Consider the following 21,680-nt stretch of genomic DNA (forward strand, 5'->3'; position numbering starts at 1 on the left):
TCACAGTGTGTTAGAGATGAAGCATAGCCTTCAGTAGACTAGGAATGGCAAAAACAGAAGGTAAGCACTGAAATGCTAAGAAATTTTTTGACGACTAAAAATAATCAAGGTTGCTAGTTCGAGACTCCACCAGAAATGACCCTTCATTATGCACTTATTTTGTAACTGATAAAATATGTTTACCAGCTGCAATCGCTCTGTGGTCAAGGTGTTTGGGTGCTGAGCCCGAGATAGCAAAATCAAATCTTGGCTATGGCAGCTGCATTCGATGGAGGTGAGATACAAAAATGCTAGTGTGCTGTGTGATGTCAGCTCACATTAACTCTTTCGCTACCGCGGAAAAATGCACAATTTGGAGTGTACTGAAATAAAAATTTTTTTCACAAGAACTAATACAGCCAGCACATATTGCAATGCATGAAATTGTAGCTTATTAGTTACACTTCTGAATGATACAAACAGAAGAGTTGTTTGTGCAAAAGTAAATGAACATTTATTTGTGAAATTCGCTAAAAACACAAAAAAATTATATAGCAAAAACAAAAATTACCGGCTGCACGAAGCCCGAACTTGCTTAGAGGAAAACTGGAATATACAAACTGTTGCACATGTTTATAGCTGTCATTATTCACAGTTTCAGCTATGAGAAAAATTTACTGCACTTTCCATGGCTTGTCAAGTCAGGGGTCATGACTGTGGTGCCACTGTGAAGAGCAATCAAGGGTGAAAATGTGAAGCAGAGGTAGACTGACAAGTGCTTCACATAAGGTTTTATCTTTGTTCCTCCCTTGTTCTCTGATAGCCAAGCTTGCAGTTTCTTCTTTTTTTCATTCCTTTCGGTTGGTGTTGAATGGATTCTATGGGAGGATTGGGGGCGTGGACTTCTTTTCCCTCATCATAACCGAATATTTCTTGAATGAGCTGCTCCCTGAAAGCCAGCTGATAAAATTTGGCATTTTAGGCAAGCTCTAAAACATCAGGATGGATGAAATAAGTTTTATCGATGTGGTTCAAAAGCCAGGACACTTTCCAAGTCTTGCCAATAGAAGCTGCCGCCACTGAATTATCCGGGTCCGTTACGTGCAAAAAAAGAACAAACAAAAAGGGAAAAACCAATTTTGAGAAATGATTTTTGATGGCAGAGGGCCAGAATAGATTATTCTGGTATTTCAGTAGAGACACAGTCGTGGCAGGTCAACAATTCCAATGTATATGATGATTCCAATGAACATCAGAATATCCAACAGATTCACGTCTTCCCATGAGCCGTCACGCCGAATTTGCTGAAAATCTTCATCCATGCATACTTATTAGTGTTTCCGCACACAGTCTTCATCATTTCCGCCGTGAAGAGCATCAAAAAAAAAGTCGAGAAGTCGAGCGAATCTCCGAGCGCCGCTCCGCAGCGATGTGCCGATATGGAAACCTAGCTGTCGTCTTGGTTGAAAAACGCGACGCGACCTTGAGCATTTGGCAAACTGTCTTCGCCATACGTTATCAAGACCCTGAAGCACTAAAATAAACAACTGTCATCAATTACAAACCGTATGCACCGCAGAAAACACACAGCGAACGAAAACAGAACTTGTATGCAAGTATGCGCTGACGTTCCAGGCTCCCGAGGCGAAGTCAAGCTGTCGAAACCGAAATCCGACGTTTGTACATTGTTGCCCGACTAATAACCTCTGCTTTCATCGCAAAAAACGAAACCGAAACCGGCCGACGTGCTCGGTGTCAGCTTTCGCTTTCGAGGAGCGCGCGGCGACGCGGACGCCATTTTCTCCGGCTGACGCTGCTGCAGCCGTTCAAAGTTTTATTTTTCACGGCACCCCCTCATGTCAAAACACTGAAACCAAGGCTGCAATCGAAACAGCAGTTGTTGTGCTCGCTAACTAGATGGCGTAGCACGTCCCCGACTCTCCAAAATTAGCTTTTTTGCGCGGGCGATTTAAATCGATCATATGCGAACGATGGCCTATGGCGCGGTAGCGAAAGAGTTAAAGGGCCCCAGGTGGTCAAAATTAATCCGGAGCCCTCAACCACAGCAACCCTTCACCTCCCCCTCCTCCCTCTTTCATACCCTTCATTCATTCCCTTACAGTGTGGTGCAGGCGTCCACACAGCAAAAGAAAAACTGCTACTTCAGAACTACCTGTCCACCACCAAAATACCGCATAAACACGTGCAAGGGCAGCACTTTTTTTGTCCACATTCAGGGAAAAAAAAAAAATTAGATAAGAACACCAATCAGGGAGTGAGCAGCATTTATACTACGTTCAGTCGCCACTCGCGGAGTCTTCCGACTCCAAGCTGGTGTTGTACTCCGGCGCACACTCATCCCACAAGAAGTCATGCAGCATGTCAGCTATCAACGCATAGTCATTCTTCCATCACATAGCAGAGCAACTCTTCTCCCAGTTGGGGAAACTTGCATGGCTTGGCTCCGAAAGCGTGCTTTTTGTAGCTTGTATTCCTCAATGCATCCTTTTAGTTGCACCATCGTCAGACGCACTTCTCGGCTACGTCAAATTTTCGGCCCGCCGCAGGCTTGCCATGTTCGAGAGCAAACTCTCAGCCATATACCTATTAAGGCGCTTGCCCATCGTGCTAAAATTGCAACGCTCGGTGACAGCACAAGGCAGCCACAACTACGGTGAACTAACATGCTACCACAACTTCCATGAAAAGCAGGAGCTGGTGATAGTACTGATGCCGATATGGGTAATGGGAGCTTGCGGCAGAAGAAATAGCTGATGATGATGATGATGATGGGCCGCAGCCTTGGGCGCCATCCGTGGGCAGCACCTGGAAGCTCCTGTGCACGTGCGCGGCCTCCGCAATCAAGCGCACCGCTGCTCGTAGCCGGAGCTGATCACGGAGGACGTGGCGCATGCATGTAGAAGGCTATTCCTGCGTGGGTCGTGGAAAGTTTGGGTGCGGCCCTTACATGGATCTTTCTTTTTTAAACATTTCCCTTGGGAAAACAGGGTGCGGCCCATACACGGGTGCAGCCCATACATGGGTGCAGCCTTTACACGGGTGCAGCCCTTACATGCGTTTATACAGTATGTTTCAGGCCCATTTAAGAACAAATTATTAAGAAATGATGGTGAGCACACAGTTTTCCTCGTCCTTACAAAGCGTTTGATTAACAATTTATATTAGTATGTACTTGAACATTAGGTGTGCTTGGACATTGTGGTCGATAAGACTAATAAATAGGGTAACCTGCAACACGAATTTCGGAGCTAATATTAGCTTAACTCCACCTCCACACACCATTCACAGCGAAGTGTATACACACGCACACATTCAATCAAATTATAATGTGCAGGCCTGGTCATCTGCTCTGCCTAGGGCACTCATTCGGCTCAGTGAGTTTTTAGAGCAGAGCAAGTTTTCAGTACGGTATGAAGCAGCCACAATGAAAGATTTAACACATGCCAGCATGGATTTACTGAGTTCAACACCGGTGGACGAAAAGAAAAAGTTCGACCGTGCTGCACCTCATGCAAAGAGGTAGCTACTGAATCTGGAAGCACTGAAACACATCAGGGTAATGTATAGTAGATGGAATCAGCAGCAGGGAGGTACATACACATAAGTTTTGTATCAGTGCTTCTTAAAACAGGGAAGTTACTTTCAATGCACCCAGAAAGACCCTTCACTGCATCACACATTTATGAAATCAAATGTCCATTCTAAGTTGCTCCACTTATGTGCATCACATGCTCCTCTAATAAAGGTTCACAATATCTTACCTTTTTGTCAGCAGTAAGAGACTCCTCACGGGCAAACGGGAAGTCGTACCATCGTGAGCGTGTGAGTACCAGTGGGTGAGAGCGGCCAAACAGCTCCATCGTTGAGGGTGCCCGGTGGACATCCTGAGAGCCAACCAGCACACGCACACCGACCATAACCATTGTTGTGTCCGTGTTTGTGATTTCCAGTGTAAGTCCACCAGGCTTTGTGCAGGCCACATACATGCCTGTTGTGTTCAGCCGGTGCTTCACCTGCATGAAAGTCCCACATATATGACGCTACTATTGCTTCTGGTGGGTACCAATAATCACAGATACAATAATCATCAATAATCAGAGCCGCTTCGGTACATGCCACATCTGCCGCTCCAAACTGCTAGTAGCCGTATGTTTTGCACACCAGATCAGGCACACCTGCGTTGTGCGGTTTTTATTGCATCTGCGATGCCTGAATATACATGGCTTGACAGTGACAAATGACACTGTGCATATCTCTGCATTGCAGCATGCAACATGGTCTGCATTGAGAGCTTCTTTGCCTAAGACAGCATGCTTGCATGAACATTTTGATGTAGCTTCAGACAGCGCAGCATATAACTACACAAGGCTAGCATGGCTGCCGCATCATCTCTCTGGCAGCCATACTGAATTCCAGTATGGCTGCGAACAGGAAAGTTGCGAACACCTGGGATCGACAGTAATTTACTTTTTCTGAGGACTACATTGACTATTTAGGCAGAAAAAATGTTTCTCTTAATAGAAATGGGGAGCAGTATCTGAAATGTGTAAGAACACAAAACTCAGACCCTTAGGAAGTTCAATGTGTTCAGTCAACTCAGTATACACAAAAATAGTATATAACAAAAAATGTAAATCCTTTATATTCTATGCTTGCTATTTGTTTTTCAGCTTGTTTCTTGTCTTAACACAGTAGGATTAAGGGTCCCGTTCAGCTGAAACTACTGCCTCAGCAACGCTGCCATGTCAAGAAAAGCAGGCGGCCCACATAGGTCACGTGACCTTGTGACCCAGCCTTGACCTTGTGGTGATGTCATCGCAACCTGCCCGGCGTGGCAGGTGGCAATTAAATTAATAATTGGCCGTGAGAGGCTGCTCGGGAAGAGCGACCAGGGTCTCACAAGCCCCACTGGTAGCTGTGTTTGAAGCTGCCACCTGCTGGGGCAGTGGTGCATCGCTTAACCGCTGCACCACTGCGCCAGGAGCGGTATGGGGACTCTCAGAAGAAGAGAAGAGAAGAGAAGAGAAGAGAAAGAAGAGAATGGCCAATTCCACATATATGGGCATGTAGGCAGAACCTAGGCGACAGGGGAGTACTTGTACAGGAGGGATGTCTAATACTACTGCATCATACTCTTAAGGGTGGTTAAACATTATGTGATACTGAAAGAAGGAACAGTCTGTGAAGTGAAATGTAAAGAGGACCCCAGACTGCTCAAGAGACCCATTAATGCTACCGCGTCATACCCTTAAGGTGGAGCTCAAGTGTCCCTTCAAGTTTTCTTTTAAGCTTTTCCTTGTATTTTGTCCCTCTATACTGTGCAGCTACAATGAAATTCTCAGTTGGCCGTGACTTAAGGGTTTATGGGCTTACGGGGGTTTAACGTCCCAAAGCGACTCGGGATATGAGGGACGCCATAGTGAAGGGCTCTGGAAATTTTGACCACCTGGGGTTCTTTTAACGTGCACTGACATTGCACAGTACACGTGCCTTTACATTTCACCTCCACTGAAATTCGACCGCTGTGGTGGGGTCGAACCTGCATCTTCCGGGTCAGCAGCCGAGCGCCATAACCACTTGGCCACCCCAGCAGCAGCAGTGACTTAAAAGGGGACGCAGAAATGAAAAAGTTTTACATGAAATGGTATAAATATAACTTTTTATGCTGATTTCAGAGCATTTTAATTTAAGGTAGCTATTATAGTTGCTGAGTAGTTACAATTAACACCCTTGTGAAGTCATCCTGGGGGCATTAATAATTAAGGAGAAAATGCACAAATTTATGTCATCATGTTTGCAAAGCCCTGTTCTGTGCAATGAAGATTTTTTTAGAGGCCCAATACTTCAGGAAATAAAAGATGAACCCCAGCATGTATATTTACACGTAAATGTTACAAAAATAAATTTCAAAAGCAACTGCATAAGTACCTATGCAAAAAGGCTAAGAGGTTTACAGCCCTTCTCAAAGTCTCAGAATTCGGGAGCAAAAAAACATCAATTCTACTGTCATACATTATGGAATGCCGAAGAGGTGAGCGATAACTGCACAAAAAGTGAAAACTGAGAACATCAGCCTTAAAGTTTATTCCTTCCTTTAATTGCCACGTTTATTGCCTCATATGCTTCTGCTTGTGGTCAGAGAAATGTGGCCCTGTAAACAACAGAAGCTCCGATCATCTGACCTCTCCACCTCATGGCGATTCTAGCATGGTGGTGCTATGTTGTTGGAAACCCGCAGAATCCACAATTCGTCGGAAGCCCAGGACGGCGATTCGCTCACGATACTTGACGACCACACAAAACAAAAACAATGTATTTTTTTTTATATTTGTACTGCATATTTCGCCACAATTTTTCGTCATGAAATATATGAAGATCTCAGGACTATGAAAAAAAAACTGAATAATATAATAAACACACTTAATTTAATTACAATATCTCTAATAATAAAATTTGTAATTTTAAGACCCATGTCTTGCCTTCAGCATCTACTCACTTCTCCCCAAGTCAAGAACCGTGAATAATATAATCTTCCATTCTTTGCATAACAAAAAGTTCCCTTTTTTGAAACATTACACAGCGGCCTAATAACACAAGCAAATGCACAACAGTTTACTTTTTACCTGTTGTGCATTGTAGATTTGTAGAAGGTCATTTCCTCCAAACTCCACATCTTGAATGGGTGTGCAGTGCTCAAAGAAGTCCACAGGAAACGACACTGGCAATGTACTGGGGCCAACTCGACCTCGCAGAGACTTTTTTCTTCTGGAAGGACGAGGAGCTGCACTGCCACCTCCAGTAGCGCCAGAGGTCAAGCCAGCAGGTGTCACACCTGTCAGCCCTACAATGGCAGCTGGCTGGAATGCTGGTGTAAGCCAATAACCTGTCTGTTCCTATAAAGAAAGAGCCAGTTTTAAGTAGGTGCCTTGTTTGGTCCACATCTGCGCAACAAAGGCAAACTAACAGTAGGGTACAATAAAGACCAAAGATGAATAAATGCCTGCAATCTGTAGCTATTTGATTTTGCAGATGGTTACCTCAAGAGTTGAATTGGAAAGTAATCCTATAACATAGATAACAAAACCCATCCTCAATTCAAATATGGTTAAGAGCCCAGTACAGTCAACAGGCACTGAAAGCCATTTGCCACCACTCACACCTATCATTCACACCTACAGAGCTGGAAGAATAAGAATTTCACACTGCTCTCCCCATTTCCTAGCCCCATTAATGAAAACAGAGCACGTGACCACAGCATCCACATTATAACGAGTGAATTGCAGTACACAACTGCAACAGCATAACACAACAGACCCCACTTCATCTTCCTGGCTCCTCTGTTCTGAACGAGTCCCACTGCAGTTCCCATATACAGTCCAACCTCGTTATAACGAAGTCGCATTTTGCGCGGAAATTCGTTCGTTATATCCGATATTCGTTATAAAAGCATGCACTCAAATTACGGCAGAAAAGGTCTGTTTATAAACCCAAGTAAAGGCACTTTAGGATGGACAGCACAGGGTTGAAAAAATGCACTATTTTTTAATTTAACGCGTGGTATAAGCATGTCAAACCTCACCTTGCATTTCATACTGGAAAGCAAGAGCGAACTCACAAGTCGGGATGCTGGCCAGGTGCAAAAACTAATTTATTTAAAAAACGATGTAATCTTCGTTTGGCGGCACTTCACACTATTTGACAGGTTAAATTTTTCGACGAAATCAACACAGAGCAGTGCTTTCCCGATGTCAGCTGATTTGGCCACAGGTAGGTTCCCGAGGTACCCCCTCAACTTCGCCATCTTCACATGCATTGCTGTTTGTAGCATCATCTGTAGAAACCACCTGATCAACAATTTCTTGGTCGGTCAGTTCGGGCGCCACAGCCAAGTTGTCATCTGCACAGATGAATTCCTCGAACGTAACGTTCGGAACCGCCAGTTGACGCCATGTCGTCTCGCCGAAATTGTCCGCTTGCCTTCCAGTTGCATGCGGAAGCTTTCTGCCTACTTCTCGCAGTTCTCGGCGCCAACGGCTGCTTCTTCACCAGACAAGACGTGGCAAACAATCCGACGGCGGTCATTAAATCGCTGCAGCCAGCCACTGCTTGCATGAAAGTCATTGTGGCCTCAGGCGCAAGTCAGACTTCTCGCCTTCATTTGAAGGACGGCACCAGACAAAGGTTACGCGCTATAGCGTCCTTGAACCATGCAAACAAAGCATCTTCAACATCCTGGTGATGACAAAGCCTTACACCCTTGCTGTCATTCTTCACAACGCCTGCAGAGAGGACGTTTGCAACCTTCTGCCTTGCGCTCAAGATGGTTGATAAAGTGCTAGGCGCGACACCAAAGTCCGCGGCAATGACTTTTCTTTACGCCCGCTGTCGACCGCCCTGAAGATCTTTATCTTCGTTTCAAGCGAAACTGCTGCAAGTTACGACGCGTTCCGCGACGGCGTCCACGGAATGGACTACAGAGATCATAGAGATAGCGCGCGAGTCGGCAATCGTGCCGGCGGGGTGGCCGGGGAGCATGGGCTTTGGTTCGATCACGTGTCAGTCACATGCTACGCAGCCGTTGATGCTAGATTCATTCGCTCTCCCTAGATGGCGTGGCGTGCGGAAGCGCGGGTGATTCAAACACATCTTAGGTGCGGGCGATTCAAAAGATCAAAATTTAGCGTGTTTTGAAATTTTTTCCTCCTTGTTTGCGCATTTTGAGCGCTGTGAATACAAAAACTGCTTCGTTATAACCGATATAGTGTCGAATTTTTAATTTTTCGTTTCGTTATACAGGTAGAACTCCCATAGAAATAAAGCATGTCCAACCAAACTTTTCTTTCACTTCGTTATATCCGATAATTCGCTGTATCCGTGTTCGTTATAACGAGGTTCGACTGTAAACCCATGCAATACAAGCTCAGCTGTTGAATTGCAATTGTGGCAGCATTCCTGCATGGTATACTGAGAATATTGCCATGCTCGATCCCATTGCCAGCATTTGCGACAGCCTACGTTTGGCACACGCACGGCACAGGAACAGCAAGGCAGTCAAAGCGGGACTGTCTGCACTTCGTCGGCGCTTGACGCAATGGCATTTGGTGATGTGGAGTAGAAGTCAGCTCAGGTTCGTAAAAAAAAAACCGCACGACTCCTGGTTCAGCTGCCTGTTACCACAGCCTTTCATACAAAACAATGCCTGTGCTAATACCTAGTTTTTTTGATGACCATCCATTTGCAAGAGCTGAGCAGCACGTGTTCGATTTCAGAGCACTAATGGTGCAGTGGAACGAATCAGTACAAAGAACAGCTGCACAGCTACTACACAAAAATTTCAAGTGCCTCGCAATGCAGTGGAACCTACAAAGCCGATGCACGCCTTCTCTTCCTACGTAGCCGAGTACAGTCTCCACTTGCAGCTATTAGTTTTCACTTAAATATAGTGTATAGTCAATATTTGCTATTTACGGCTTATTTCTAATACAAGCGCCAACTTTCGACGTTGAAAATCAAGGCAAAAAAAGTTTTCTTGATTACAACGAATTTGCAAGGCATGTCTAGAAGCAAGAAGCTTCTACAGACAGCGCCAGCTGCACTATCAATAGAATGAAGTTACCGCGCAGAGAGCAATGCGCCAGGCGGCCGAGTGCACCGTCATGTGGCCGAACTGTTTGGCAGAATGACACAGTTATAGACAGTCCAACCCTGTAGACATCCCTTCACTGTCAAGAACTGTAGAACTGTTGCCGAGACTGTAGAGAGACTGGCAAGTAATGTGGGATAACTTGTAATGAAGACAAAAAATGCCATTCTAAATGACCGCAATCTAAATCAATATTCACGTTCGCACACTCGCCACACAATCTGTCAACATGCCAGACAACATCACATTCCAAGCTACAATCAAACATACTTGAGAGGCCATGTAGATGCGCAAGCTGCCATCTTCACACAGAAGAATCAAGGTTGTGCGCATTTCACCACTGGAGGTCGGGTGCCGTATGGCCACCAAGTCTGTGATCTTAGACTTTGCAGTTAAGATCTTAATCTCCTGCAAGGCACAGCAAAAGAGAGAAACTTTAATCAGAGTGGATACACATTTGCAGGTTTAAAAGCAGTTTTTCAGGTTTAATGTTGCGAAAAAAAATGCTAACTGGACAGACGTTGGATACGAAGGTCACAACAGCATGACAAGACAGTGGCTACATGAGCAAAGGGATGGGGCACCCAGCGACACAGTGGGCCATTTTGCTTATCTTTCCATGTCATTTTGGTGAACATTTTAATCATATACATTTAGCAATTTACATTACCACACTCGCTGGGGTAGCAGTATTCTCCCATTGGAGAAATGCTACACCCATGTTAGGCACTGTTCATAGGTTACAACTTACAACTAGACACAAAAATCTGCATAATTTTCATGTAGCAACCTATGGCGGCCCTGGACAGAGGTATACAACTAAAGGCCAGAAGCTGAAAGGTCTAAAGAATCTACTGCTGGTAAACAATGGTAAAGGCTATGTAGGTGGATTCTGGCAATACTAAATTATTGGGTTAAAACACCAACAACATGCTCAACACAGAAAGGATTACCCACAGAGAGGTCACGTTTTTCACAAGAGAGTTCCTTACATGCAACATTAATGGACTTCTATACCTGGACCTCATACCTGGAACCAAAGCTTTAATAGTGAATTGTATTGAATGAAGGTTTTTGTGTTGAAAAAAATCCACATAATTCCCTGTTTCCTGAATGGTAGCTTGTAAATTAGTATTTATAAATATGACAAAGCTCTGGTATTTTTTACTTTTTTTGTTTAAATTTTCATGTAAATGGCACCTCAATGCCTCATGTCTTGTCAATGTCAAATAGGTTCAAATGCAGAGGTTTCTAGTGGTTCAAGCCCAACATGACATAAAAAATGAAGCCACCAATATGGCTCAGCAATTTTGGCATGCTGAGCCACATTTGTGTTTAGCAGGATTTCTGCTGCTGAACACAAAGTTTTGGGTTTGATGCTCAGCAACAACAGCCACATTTTGATGGAGGTGAAATGCAAAAATCCACATGTACTGAGCAGAAAAAGTTAAAGAACCGTACAATAATATTAGTCTGGAGCCCCTTACAGCCACATTGTAGCTTTAAGATATGTGAAAATCCATTAGTGCTTTTTTTTAAATACAAAATGGCTAAGCATTTTTAAACTCGCAGAGTGCCTCCCATAAAACTTCATGGGGAAAGAGACTTCAACATATGGCTTGCCATTACAGCATTAATATCTGCAACAACATATGTGACAAGAAAAGCAGACAAAGAACCAAATCGATATTACAGATATACCGAACATACTATAATTTAAGTGTCCTGGTGGTGCTATTATGAAAGCAGAGTATTGCTCTGCAGGATCCAACATCATAAATAGCTGCTCCAATCATATTCTTGGCAGTGTGTGCAAAGTTCTTTGGTGCCTGCTTAATGTTTAAAACTTCTAGCTACTCCTTCTTCTTGCTGGGCATTTATAATTCCATCTCATGAGGACTCTTCTAACACTTTATTTTGTTTTCTTGCTCCCAGAAGGAAGCACAAAGTTGGGTGGTGAACTTGAGTGCTTAAGTAAACAATGGCAATATATTCAGTGCTTGCATTTTACGTCATAAACTTGTGCGAGTTAAGTGATGAAGATAATTTAAGTGGGAGGACATTTATGTTCCCACAATGGAAGACTGCTGAAGGAACCATGATCCACAATTTCAATTCAAAATGAGACTATGGACCATGGCTACCACAATTTCTTGAAATTGCATGCCGATGGATGTGCAGCAATGCTGCCAGTATATACAGCAACATAATGCACATTTATGACACAGTAACCTGCACAGAACAAAGCTCACTCATAGCAATAACTCCCTCAGTTAAAACCCTGCTTTATCCTTTAGGCCCTGGTGTCCTACAAAAAGGACATGAAGAAAAATAATTAGGAAGGACAGAATTATCAAAGGACATGAAGAAAAAGAAGAACTGAGTTAACTCTCAAGACATTCTGAAAAGCATAGGCACCACTTTCTCAGTTTTCGTCCTCCTCGCAACGCCAAGACCAAACAAACAAGATGGCAGAAGGTGGAAGCAGCAACAGTAATGAATGGTAAGCGCATCTCATATTTTTTACTTATCTAATACCAACAGCTTTGTTCGCAACTGCAATTTTAAGTATTGTTTCTAAGATAGTAAAGGCCTTAACAGCTGTGGAACGTTTTCTGTGTGGTTAACACATTTGTGGCAGCATGCCGCAACATGTGTGTTCTACATATAGGACACCAGGGCTTAGCGATTATAAACGCCTGGTGTGTACCGCATGTAGAAGCACAACAGTTATGTTTATGATGTCCACTTTTCCTTCTTTTTTTATTGTAGAAGCTAGTACTTCAACCAGCATCGTGTTAATTATTCAATATCTGAATGTGTATGGCAGCTTGGAAATAAACAATAATACGGAACTGTTCTATTGGTTTTTATAACCAGTAAGCCCTGGTGTCCTACACCGTATTGACTCGCGTAGTTTGTGCATTTCTTTTTCTAAAATTAAGGCTTCAAAACGGGGGTGTGCAAATCAGATGGAGATTCTGCGAACAAGTCCTAAGAACTCCACAAAGGTCAAAACGCACAAGGTATACGATATATTGCCACGCATAAGTTGACCCCGCAACTCACACCCCTCACTGGCCAAAAGTCACTCCAAATATAGATACAGTAGGACCCCTCTATAGTAAAGTACCTTGGACCAGCAAAAATCTTATCAGTTGTTGGTGATGGCATGGCTCTGACTATGCTCTCTGGCTGCTTACTAAGCACGATGTGTTGGTTTATAAAACAAACAAGATGTAAACGTTTTACACAATGTTTAGATCTTACAGAAGTACTGCATTTACACGAATACAACATGGCTAAAAAAACAGTTTGATTACGTGTGAAAACCAAAGCTTTCCATGACCTCGGTGGCATCTTCTGTGGCCCCAGCATCATTTATGAGCAGTAAAGAAACCCACGACAAAGTCAAACGTGGCAAAACCGCCTACGCAGTTCCACCACACCTCCGCTTCTCACCGCTGCTTCCCCATACTTCACACTGCTGTACTACAAACGCACGCCCTTTTCTTCCCTTTTATACCTCTCATTGCACTTTTACTGGCTTTTCTTTCTCAGCGACCCGTGTCGCTTTCTTTCTATGTTCCTAGCCAGCTTTACTATTTCCGTGCACGCCGCACGCTTTGCCTCATGACTTCAAGGTGTTCAAAAAGTTGGCTTCTCCACGCGGCTCTCAAGCTTGGTGGTGAAGCAACGTCAAAAAAGCGCAGTCGGTATTTGCCTTGCGATCCTACACTTCGCGCGTGCCGTGATGTCATCATTCCGCGGGAAGTACATCGCCACTGCCAGACTCTCTATACTATAGCCATTTCTTCTAAGAAAATCTTTACTATAACCGAAAAAAAAAAAATGTAGTCTATGGAAGGCGAAATATGACCACAGCTTCACTTTACTATATCTGAATTTTTACTATAGTGGCGTTCTACTGCATAGCACAGGCGCACTGCACAAAGCCGGGTTGATGATGCCGCACACTTGCCTGGACGAGGACAGTTCCAGGCTTGACCATGAGCACCAGTGGATTGTTCGAGAACTGCATGAGTGCCAGGATGAGGCCAGGGTGGTTGGGCACTTCTGACCACTGGCACAGTGGTTGGGGTGTCGGCTTGCTTGAGGCGCTGCTGCTGCCACCACTTGTGTTGCTTACTGTGGTTACTGTGGTTGTTGTCACACCTGTAGCTGCATTGGTTCCCGTAGTGGTTGTAGTAGTGCCACCAGAGCCACCATTGTTGCCTGCTGATGGCTTCAACTGGATTAGCACAGGATCGGTGATTTCAGAGGTGATCTGGGGCATGCAGGCCATGAAACTCTTGCCATTGGCATAACTCAGGAACAGCAGCTGTAGCACATGTGAGTAGTAGATGGATACACCACCGCCAGCCACATTGCCAACCGCGTCCTGCACAGCACAAAGGAGAAAGGTCAAAGCATTCTGGAGATGTGCCACTCAAAAACCACAAAGTAGGTGCGTACACATTTAAAGTAAACAACACCAAACAGACGTTTCATTCCTCGCACAATACAACTCAAAGTCCCTCGCTCATGCGCCATAGAATGCGAGCATACTATCACAAACATCAACTTCATGTGATTATATTTTAATGTAATAAACATTCATTTAAAAGGAGGCATTTTTAGCTCGAACACGTAGGTTTAGAATGTCTTTTGATCTGCCTTAACTCACGGAATGTCTTGAGGTGCAATGTATTTTTTCATCAGTAATTAGCAATGCCCTGCATTAAGGGTTAAGGTGTGTACTAACAGCACGGGCAATTTCAATACACAAGGAACCCAAATGAGACAATATGAATAAACATGTCATAACAATTAGATGGACAGTTCACGTTTTCATAGTGTTTCAAAAAGCTGAAAGTCCCTCTTGAGCTCACTATTTATTCCCAGAGTTAGTACTTAGGCTAACACATGGCTAAAATATTTAACGGGTGTTTAATGCAGAACCATGAAATGAAGTTCCACGCAGCACCTAAAAGGGGACAAAAAAAAAAAGCCTAAGCAGCGTCGAGCTCTAAACAATCCACAAGCCTTTTCCGACTTTCCTGGTGCTATGCGTAGCATTATAGAACTACCAGATTTGATAAATGAAAAATGACGGTGAAATGTAAAAAGTAGGTTAAAAACAGTGATGATCATGTTGAAGTTTCAGCTTTCACACAGAATCTTTCTGTGTACCATTCTTTGTTTTTGGTTTATGGTTTATGGGGTTTAATGTCCCAAAGCAATTCTGGCTATGAGGGACACCATTGTGGAGGGCTCCAGATAGTTTCAACCACCTGGGTTCTTTAATGTGCACTGACATCACATAGCACACAAGCCTCTCGTGTTTTGCCTCCACTGAAATGCGACCGTCACAGCCAGGATCGAACCTGCATCTTTCAGGCAAGAAGCCAAGCCCCATAACCACTCAGCCAACGTAGCAGCTCATTCTTCGTTTTTGTCGCTCTTCACTTCCAACTACCACACATGTTCGCTGCATAGCTCACCTTGATGTCAGGGTGCTGGATGTCAAGGACACTAGTGACATAGAAGGGCCCATGACGGGCCGAGCTCTCCTCAATCAAGGGCTGGCAGTAGACGTAGCCAGCTGATGACATGAGCAACAAGTGTCGTGGTCCCTCCTCGGGACACACAAAGCAACAGTCCCGCAATCGCCCTGTTGGCAGCAGGAAGAAGAACTGAGCACTTAGCGCATCCGCTGAAAGGTCATACACCTTGACGAAGTCAGCCGTCACCAGGGCCAGCTCTGTTTGGGAGCCTGGTAGCCACATGGCCTAAATGCACAAGGGAGAGAAGAGACAATGTACTCAACAGTAAAAAGTAAAAGACAATCACAAGTGCACGACGCTGTGTCTGTCAGCTCAACCATACGCACATTGCTTCCAACTTGCAAAATTTTAGTCAGGATGCAACAAAGCACAGTTTGCAGCACTTTCTGAAGAACATTCACCATAGCTCCTTTTGCATAACTGTTGACATGGTCATAGCATTTTTGCACTTTATTTTTACTGTTGTGCCTATACACATTGTAGATAACGCGATGAAGTCTCAAGAGCATCTTCTAGATATAGAGCCCAACATAATCCGATAATGAATTACTCCTGATAAAAGCAAAAATGAGCATATCTGACACAACAGTAATACATAAACTCAATATACTAGTGTGCAGAACATATGGGCTGCAGGTGTTACAGGGCGTCTAGCAAGCCGCTCTATTTAAGTTCCTTGACTTCTCTATGTTTTCCCTGATTCAGTAAAATTCCCAGGCCACCAATAATGCAGAAAAAGAGTGGACTATATGATAATGGACAATATACATGATCCATTCAAAGCAAAAAAAAGTACTATTTACTGAAACATCAAACATTGCAATAAAAGCAAATTTGCTCTTCCTGCTTGAGAAAGAAGTCTAGCTGTAGGCTGCGACTTTCAGTGCAGCCATTGCTTCTCTTCCAGCTCTTTAATACAGGTCGCTACCCTTTTGTTTATCTTCAGAGCATCTGATGATCGCACTAAGTGTAAGCGAATATTTTTTTTAAAAAAAGCAAATAAAAGTAATAAAAACTGGCCAGAAATAGGATCCAACATGCTTGGCTACTTTAAATACTGAATACTGAAAAAGACAAATGCGTTTTCACAAAATGCAGTGATGAACAGAACCAGACCTACCACACATTTTACTTCTCCTCATCATATATCACATCCTAATGCTATCAGGCATCACTTAATTAATGAGGTAGGGGAAAATTATGTAGTAAGGGTACAGTTCATAAAAGGCATAACTGTGTTCATGGGAAAAAGCTATGAGAGTAGGATATGATGTTTATATGTCGATTTCTTATTACCAAAAACACAGATTAATTATGGCAAGCAAACGACATCTTTTCTTGCCATCTCCACTTGGAACAACTTGCAGCCTTCATTGAAATCAGAGCAATTTGTTAGGCTTCGTTAAACTATGGCCTCTATAAGATGGCTACTTTATAAGACACTTTATATGCCTGCTAATTACAACCAAATAACATACAGCTGGTAAAATAAACAAAGTCTGTTCTCAAGTTAATAAAAAAGAAAGGAAAAGTTTCACAATCTGTCATATGTTTCCTCTGCTGTACTAGCACTTTATTTCAATTACTTTACCTTTATGATGTAGTTGCTCGATTCAAGCTGAGGGTGAAGAACAAGGTGTTCTGACACGGACCCACTGCTGCTGAAGGTTAGAACGTGGCAATCCTAAACAGAAGAAAATAATATTCAGTGAAGAAAAAAAGCACTAAAATTCTGACTCAAAATTATTGCAGGTATAAATATTCCTGTCGCCATTATCATAAGTACCACAACCAGAATCTTCTGGCAATAGTTGCTAATTATGGGCACAAAGGTTATGGAAACACTTGTCACTCTACACACCCAAACTAGTTAGCAGTCACTGAAAAGGTAGATGAGAAGAATGATGGCCAGAGAACCATCCTGTCTACCTTGAGGCCGCAAACTGCCAAAAAGTCCTCGTTGCAAGGGTTGCCAGTGATTGAGAGGACTGTGAATGGAACAGGAGCTGATGCCAGTCTCTGAAAGCATAAGGATACATGGAAACGTGACCTGTGAGCCCTCTACCATGACTCAAAGCAGTCTGTACATGATAAAGACAATGATCAAGGCGTGTGGCCTTTGCACCTTTCCGCCAGTGTAAAAGTCAACAGCTAAGCAAAGAGAACCAGCATCTCACTAGGCATTAGCTAGCTAGTTCTAAGCAGATGCCTTCCAAAACCTAATAATGGACAATGACCTATTTCAATTACAATCCACAGGTGCTATCACATTGAACACTACACAAATAGCCCCAAAACAGTCCCATTGCTACTCTTGCTGATGTAACAAGCTTTTACAACACTGTGGAAGTCAAAAAGACTGTCTTGCTGTTTGGTTTAAACTTGTGGGGTTTAACGTCCCAAAGCAACTCAGGCTAGGAGGGACACCATAGCTGAGTGCTCAGGATGATTTCGACCTACTGGGGTTTTTCGGAGTACACTGACATCACACAGTACACGACCCTCCAGCATTTCACCTATATCAAAATGCGACTGCCGTGGTCGGGATTGCACCGCGGGTCTTTTGGGTCAGCAGCTGAGCACCATAACCACTGAGTCACTGCGGAGGCCTGTCTGGCTGTTTGCAAATGACCTGTGTACACCATGAGTCAATTGCTAAAAAAGTGCAATATTTCTTTATACCAGTATTAGAATTGTTACCAGTATATTATCAGAAGACTTCATAGAAATAGGGGTGCATGAAAAGTGTATTTTTGGTTGTGAAGCAAATACGAATCAAAACTTGCCGTCAAATATTTTCGAACATTTTGAATAAAAACACTTTCACAAAGCACAGCTATGAAAAGAACCAGATGTATTGCTCACACATTTTATTATGTTTGTCATCAGAACTATTTATTATATCTATAAAGCTCACTAGGTATTAAGTAAGGAAGGGGGGAATCATTCTGCAGTAATAGTACTTTTAAGTAAAGAGCACAGCATTCTAAACAAGACCTAGACTGGTGCTCATGTACTGGTTTTATCATACTGTAAGCGCCTCGATAAGCCCAAATGTCATAGCAAATTGAAGGAGTGAAAACAAAACTATGCTGTGAACATCGGCACGTGGGCTGCACTATGCGAGATGCAGTCGCATGGGCTAGCTCAGAGGCTTTTATATTTTTACAGTGGAGTTTTTTTTTTAGGGGCGTGCTAATACTGAAATCTCTAAATACGAATATGAAGAAAAATTGCGTCTGAATATCGAATATCAGTTCAGGATAAATTTTCAGAAAAATATAAATAGGTAAATGTAAATACACATTCCCTGCAGATATCATAATTGTGACTACATTAATAAAATTTAATAAAATTTCGTTTTCAAGACCAGACTCCCCCTTAAGCTCTCTGCTAATATCAGAGAAAGTTTAAAAACAGAAGATTATGAACAGCCAGGGTATTGCCATGAAGTTTCGTTTCATTAGCTTTTTCTATCAGTGCCATTTACTGCAAAAGAAGCACAATTTTATTATTTTTCTTTTTGACTGCATTAGGTAGCTTATTTGTTTATGAAGGATTGCTTAATGTATGTGGGATAAATGAAAATGATTGGAATATAAGCCACGATATGCAGGCTAAAACAGATACTTGGGCGAGTTGATAATACATGATTGTAGATAGCGCGAAAAAGATGGGGACATGGGAAGAACACAAAGACTAGTGCTGACTTTCAACTGAAGCTTTATAATTACACATGTGTCTTCAGTCCTCGCGATTTTTGAGGCTTCTAAAATTTTGTGGGTGAGCTGATTGCAATGTTTACGTATCACTCTCGTTTGGGAGAAGTGCGGTGTGCAATCATTACAATCCCTGCAGTGAATGCCCAGGTGCCCTTTGTCAGAAAGGCATTGTTTACTCAATCCCGCTATCGTGTGGTAAACAATACGTTGGGTAAACGGGACAATGCCTCAATGAGCGGCTCAAGGAGCATTACAACAATGTATTAAAAACGGTGAAAGGGCACATGGGCATTCACTACAGGGATATTAATGACTGAACGTTGCATTTCTCCCAAACGAGAGTGATACGTAAACATCGCACTCAACTCACCCGCGAAATTTTAGAAGATGCAGAAATCACGAGGACTGAAGACGCCTGTGTAAGTAGTGCTTCGTTGGCTTTAACAGCGAAGGAAATAAGGTTCTTGGATGCAAGATAATGACGCTGCTGTTGCAACCTTCAACAGTTGTTAGCTTATATCTGTTGATGTGATTGTCATCATCTTTTCTTTTGTTGGTTGTGCCTGATGTATATATTTTCGCGGGCCAAGCAATACAGCTTCAGTTGCAAGTCAGCGCTAGTCTTTGTGTTCTACCCACGTCCCCAACTTTTTCATGCTGCCTACAATCATTGATATATGCAGGTTATCTGGAAAATTTTGTACCATGTTTAAATACAACATGATTAAGGGTACCGGCATTCTGTATCAACAGCTGCCAATTTACCACATTGGCCAAGTTTCTTTAGTGGGAACAAGTTTGCCTTATAAACAGTCTGTTTTTGAAGATAGCCCTACCAGCTGTCACCTACCAGCTGCCAGCCACCAGCCGATGTGTACCGCAGATGATGCTGGCAAACAAATAGCAGCAATGCATGAGCAATATACCAGGGCATACCAGCTAAACGTAACCAAGTGTTTAAAAAACATGACAGAAGCCAACAGCCACAGAAACCAAGGGGCACAGGGGATTTTTAATTTTTTTTATTTATTTATTTTGTGCTGTTGATCAATTTAGAATATTACTGAATATGTTATTGCTTAAAGTAATTGATTAGAAAAGCAGAAGAAAAAAAACAGTGTCCTAGGCAAGTGGAACCAACTCTGTACTGTTGAGAGTCATGTGACTTAGTCTGCAGTATTTTTTTCGTTCTCATAAGTTGTTAATTAGGGCTATATAGCCAACTTTTCAAATATTGGCTATGGGCAAAAAGCATGAATTCGAAAGTTGTAGATCACCATGAAAAACAGCCAGCTGAAATGTTAGCAGCACGATACAGTTTACGTAGAATTTTTGGTGCAAAAGCATTGGCTCTTTTCTCGTTGGCGTTGCATAACCCTCCTCGCAGCGGCGGCCCTCCTCCTCCGCTCTAAGAGTGTGTTCGTCGTGTTTTCCCGCTCTCGTTTGTTTACTGGATGTTTCTATTGCACTGATCTGCGTACCTTGTTTGAATTATTCGTAGCGGCGACTTGGGTTTTCCCGCGTTGAACTTACACTCATACCGCGAAAACGTTACCACGCTCAGGAATTGCCGGATAAGTGTTGCATTCGGCATACAAGGGAAAAGGCAAGAAATTAATTTATGTTTTGAGCAAATGCAGCGCGAATGAAACAAACTAGATGCAGCATCAGTATTCTCTCTGTAGACTTTTTCAGAGCTGGATTCATTTCTTCTAGGACAGTGGCAAGCAGCAGGTCAACTGCACACAAATTTATTTTCCTCTGGTGTAAAGTAAGGAGTGCAAACATTATGAGAAAACCCAAGTCGCCGCTACGAATAATTCAAACAAGGTGCCCAGATCAGTGCAATACAAACATCCAGTAAACAAATGAAAATGAGAAAATACGAGGAACACACCCTTAGAGTGGAGGAGGAGCGGCGCTGCGAGGAGGGTTATGCAACGCCAACAAGGAAGGAGCCAAAGCATTATACGGCTCATTGCAACAAAACCCCACCTCCTGAAAAAGTGGTGTCCCAAAACCCTACATGACCACACAAAGAATAATAAAATTTCTTCCGAAGATGCGGGGAATTGAACCAAGGACTTTGAAATTGTGAGGCGAGCAAGCAACCTATAGACCAGGGGTTCTCAAACTGGGTTCCGCGGGCTGTCTTCTTGTGTTCCGCGAGAACCCTCATCGGCCGATCCCTGTTTCAGGTTCATTTTTAGTGTACGCGCGAAACAAACGGCGCTTGGTTCGTTCAAGCTCATTTTTACTCTTTGTAGCCTCAAAAAACAATCTTGCGCGTCACGCCCGCGATAGCAGGCATCGACAGCGGACGTCTTTTTGCATAAGATCCAATTCACACACCTACCCGTTTTCAGTGGCCTCCGAGATCACGTCTGCGCGTGTGTTTCTGAAACCCGCGCGTGGACGTAATCTCGGAGGCCATGCGTTTTTATAGGCACTTCTGTTTGTCGTTGCCAGATGGCACTACCCACGCCGCCCTCTCGAAGCCAAGCCAAGCCTAGACAAGCAAAAAGAAGCTCATTATGTCGCCGAGGTAGCCGCTAGATGTTAACATGCAGTACTTTCGCAGTACCAATCATCACATTAGTATTTGTATTAATCTGTGCAATAAACATTTAACCTTTGCAACTCTCTCTTTGCAAAAATGCACTCGACAACAGTGCTTGTAAGTGAAAGCGGGAGGGGGGGGGGGGAGGGGGGGGGGGGTTCCCTGGAACTTATTGAAGGCTTTTGGGG

General features: G+C 43.3%; 1 protein-coding gene across 4 annotated transcripts in view; it reads right to left on the reverse strand.

Annotated features, from left to right (window-relative positions):
* Window positions 1–21,680, reverse strand: part of poe (E3 ubiquitin-protein ligase-like protein poe) — a 178,240-nt gene that overhangs the window by 67,005 nt on the left and 89,555 nt on the right. For all 4 annotated transcript variants that reach the window (XM_089582226.1, XM_089582224.1, XM_089582225.1 and 1 more), the window contains 7 exons: window positions 17,140–17,229; window positions 16,802–16,894; window positions 15,148–15,435; window positions 13,626–14,045; window positions 9,914–10,051; window positions 6,624–6,893; window positions 3,762–4,013 (listed from right to left, as the gene is read on the reverse strand). In XM_089582226.1, the coding sequence (XP_089438352.1) occupies window positions 3,762–4,013; window positions 6,624–6,893; window positions 9,914–10,051; window positions 13,626–14,045; window positions 15,148–15,435; window positions 16,802–16,894; window positions 17,140–17,229 (1,551 nt within the window). The remainder of the gene's footprint in view (window positions 1–3,761; window positions 4,014–6,623; window positions 6,894–9,913; window positions 10,052–13,625; window positions 14,046–15,147; window positions 15,436–16,801; window positions 16,895–17,139; window positions 17,230–21,680) is intronic.

This window comes from Amblyomma mixtum, chromosome 3 (assembly GCF_055824585.1).
Source record: "Amblyomma mixtum isolate Tamu chromosome 3, ASM5582458v1, whole genome shotgun sequence".
In the NCBI taxonomy this organism is placed as follows: Eukaryota; Metazoa; Arthropoda; class Arachnida; order Ixodida; family Ixodidae; genus Amblyomma; species Amblyomma mixtum.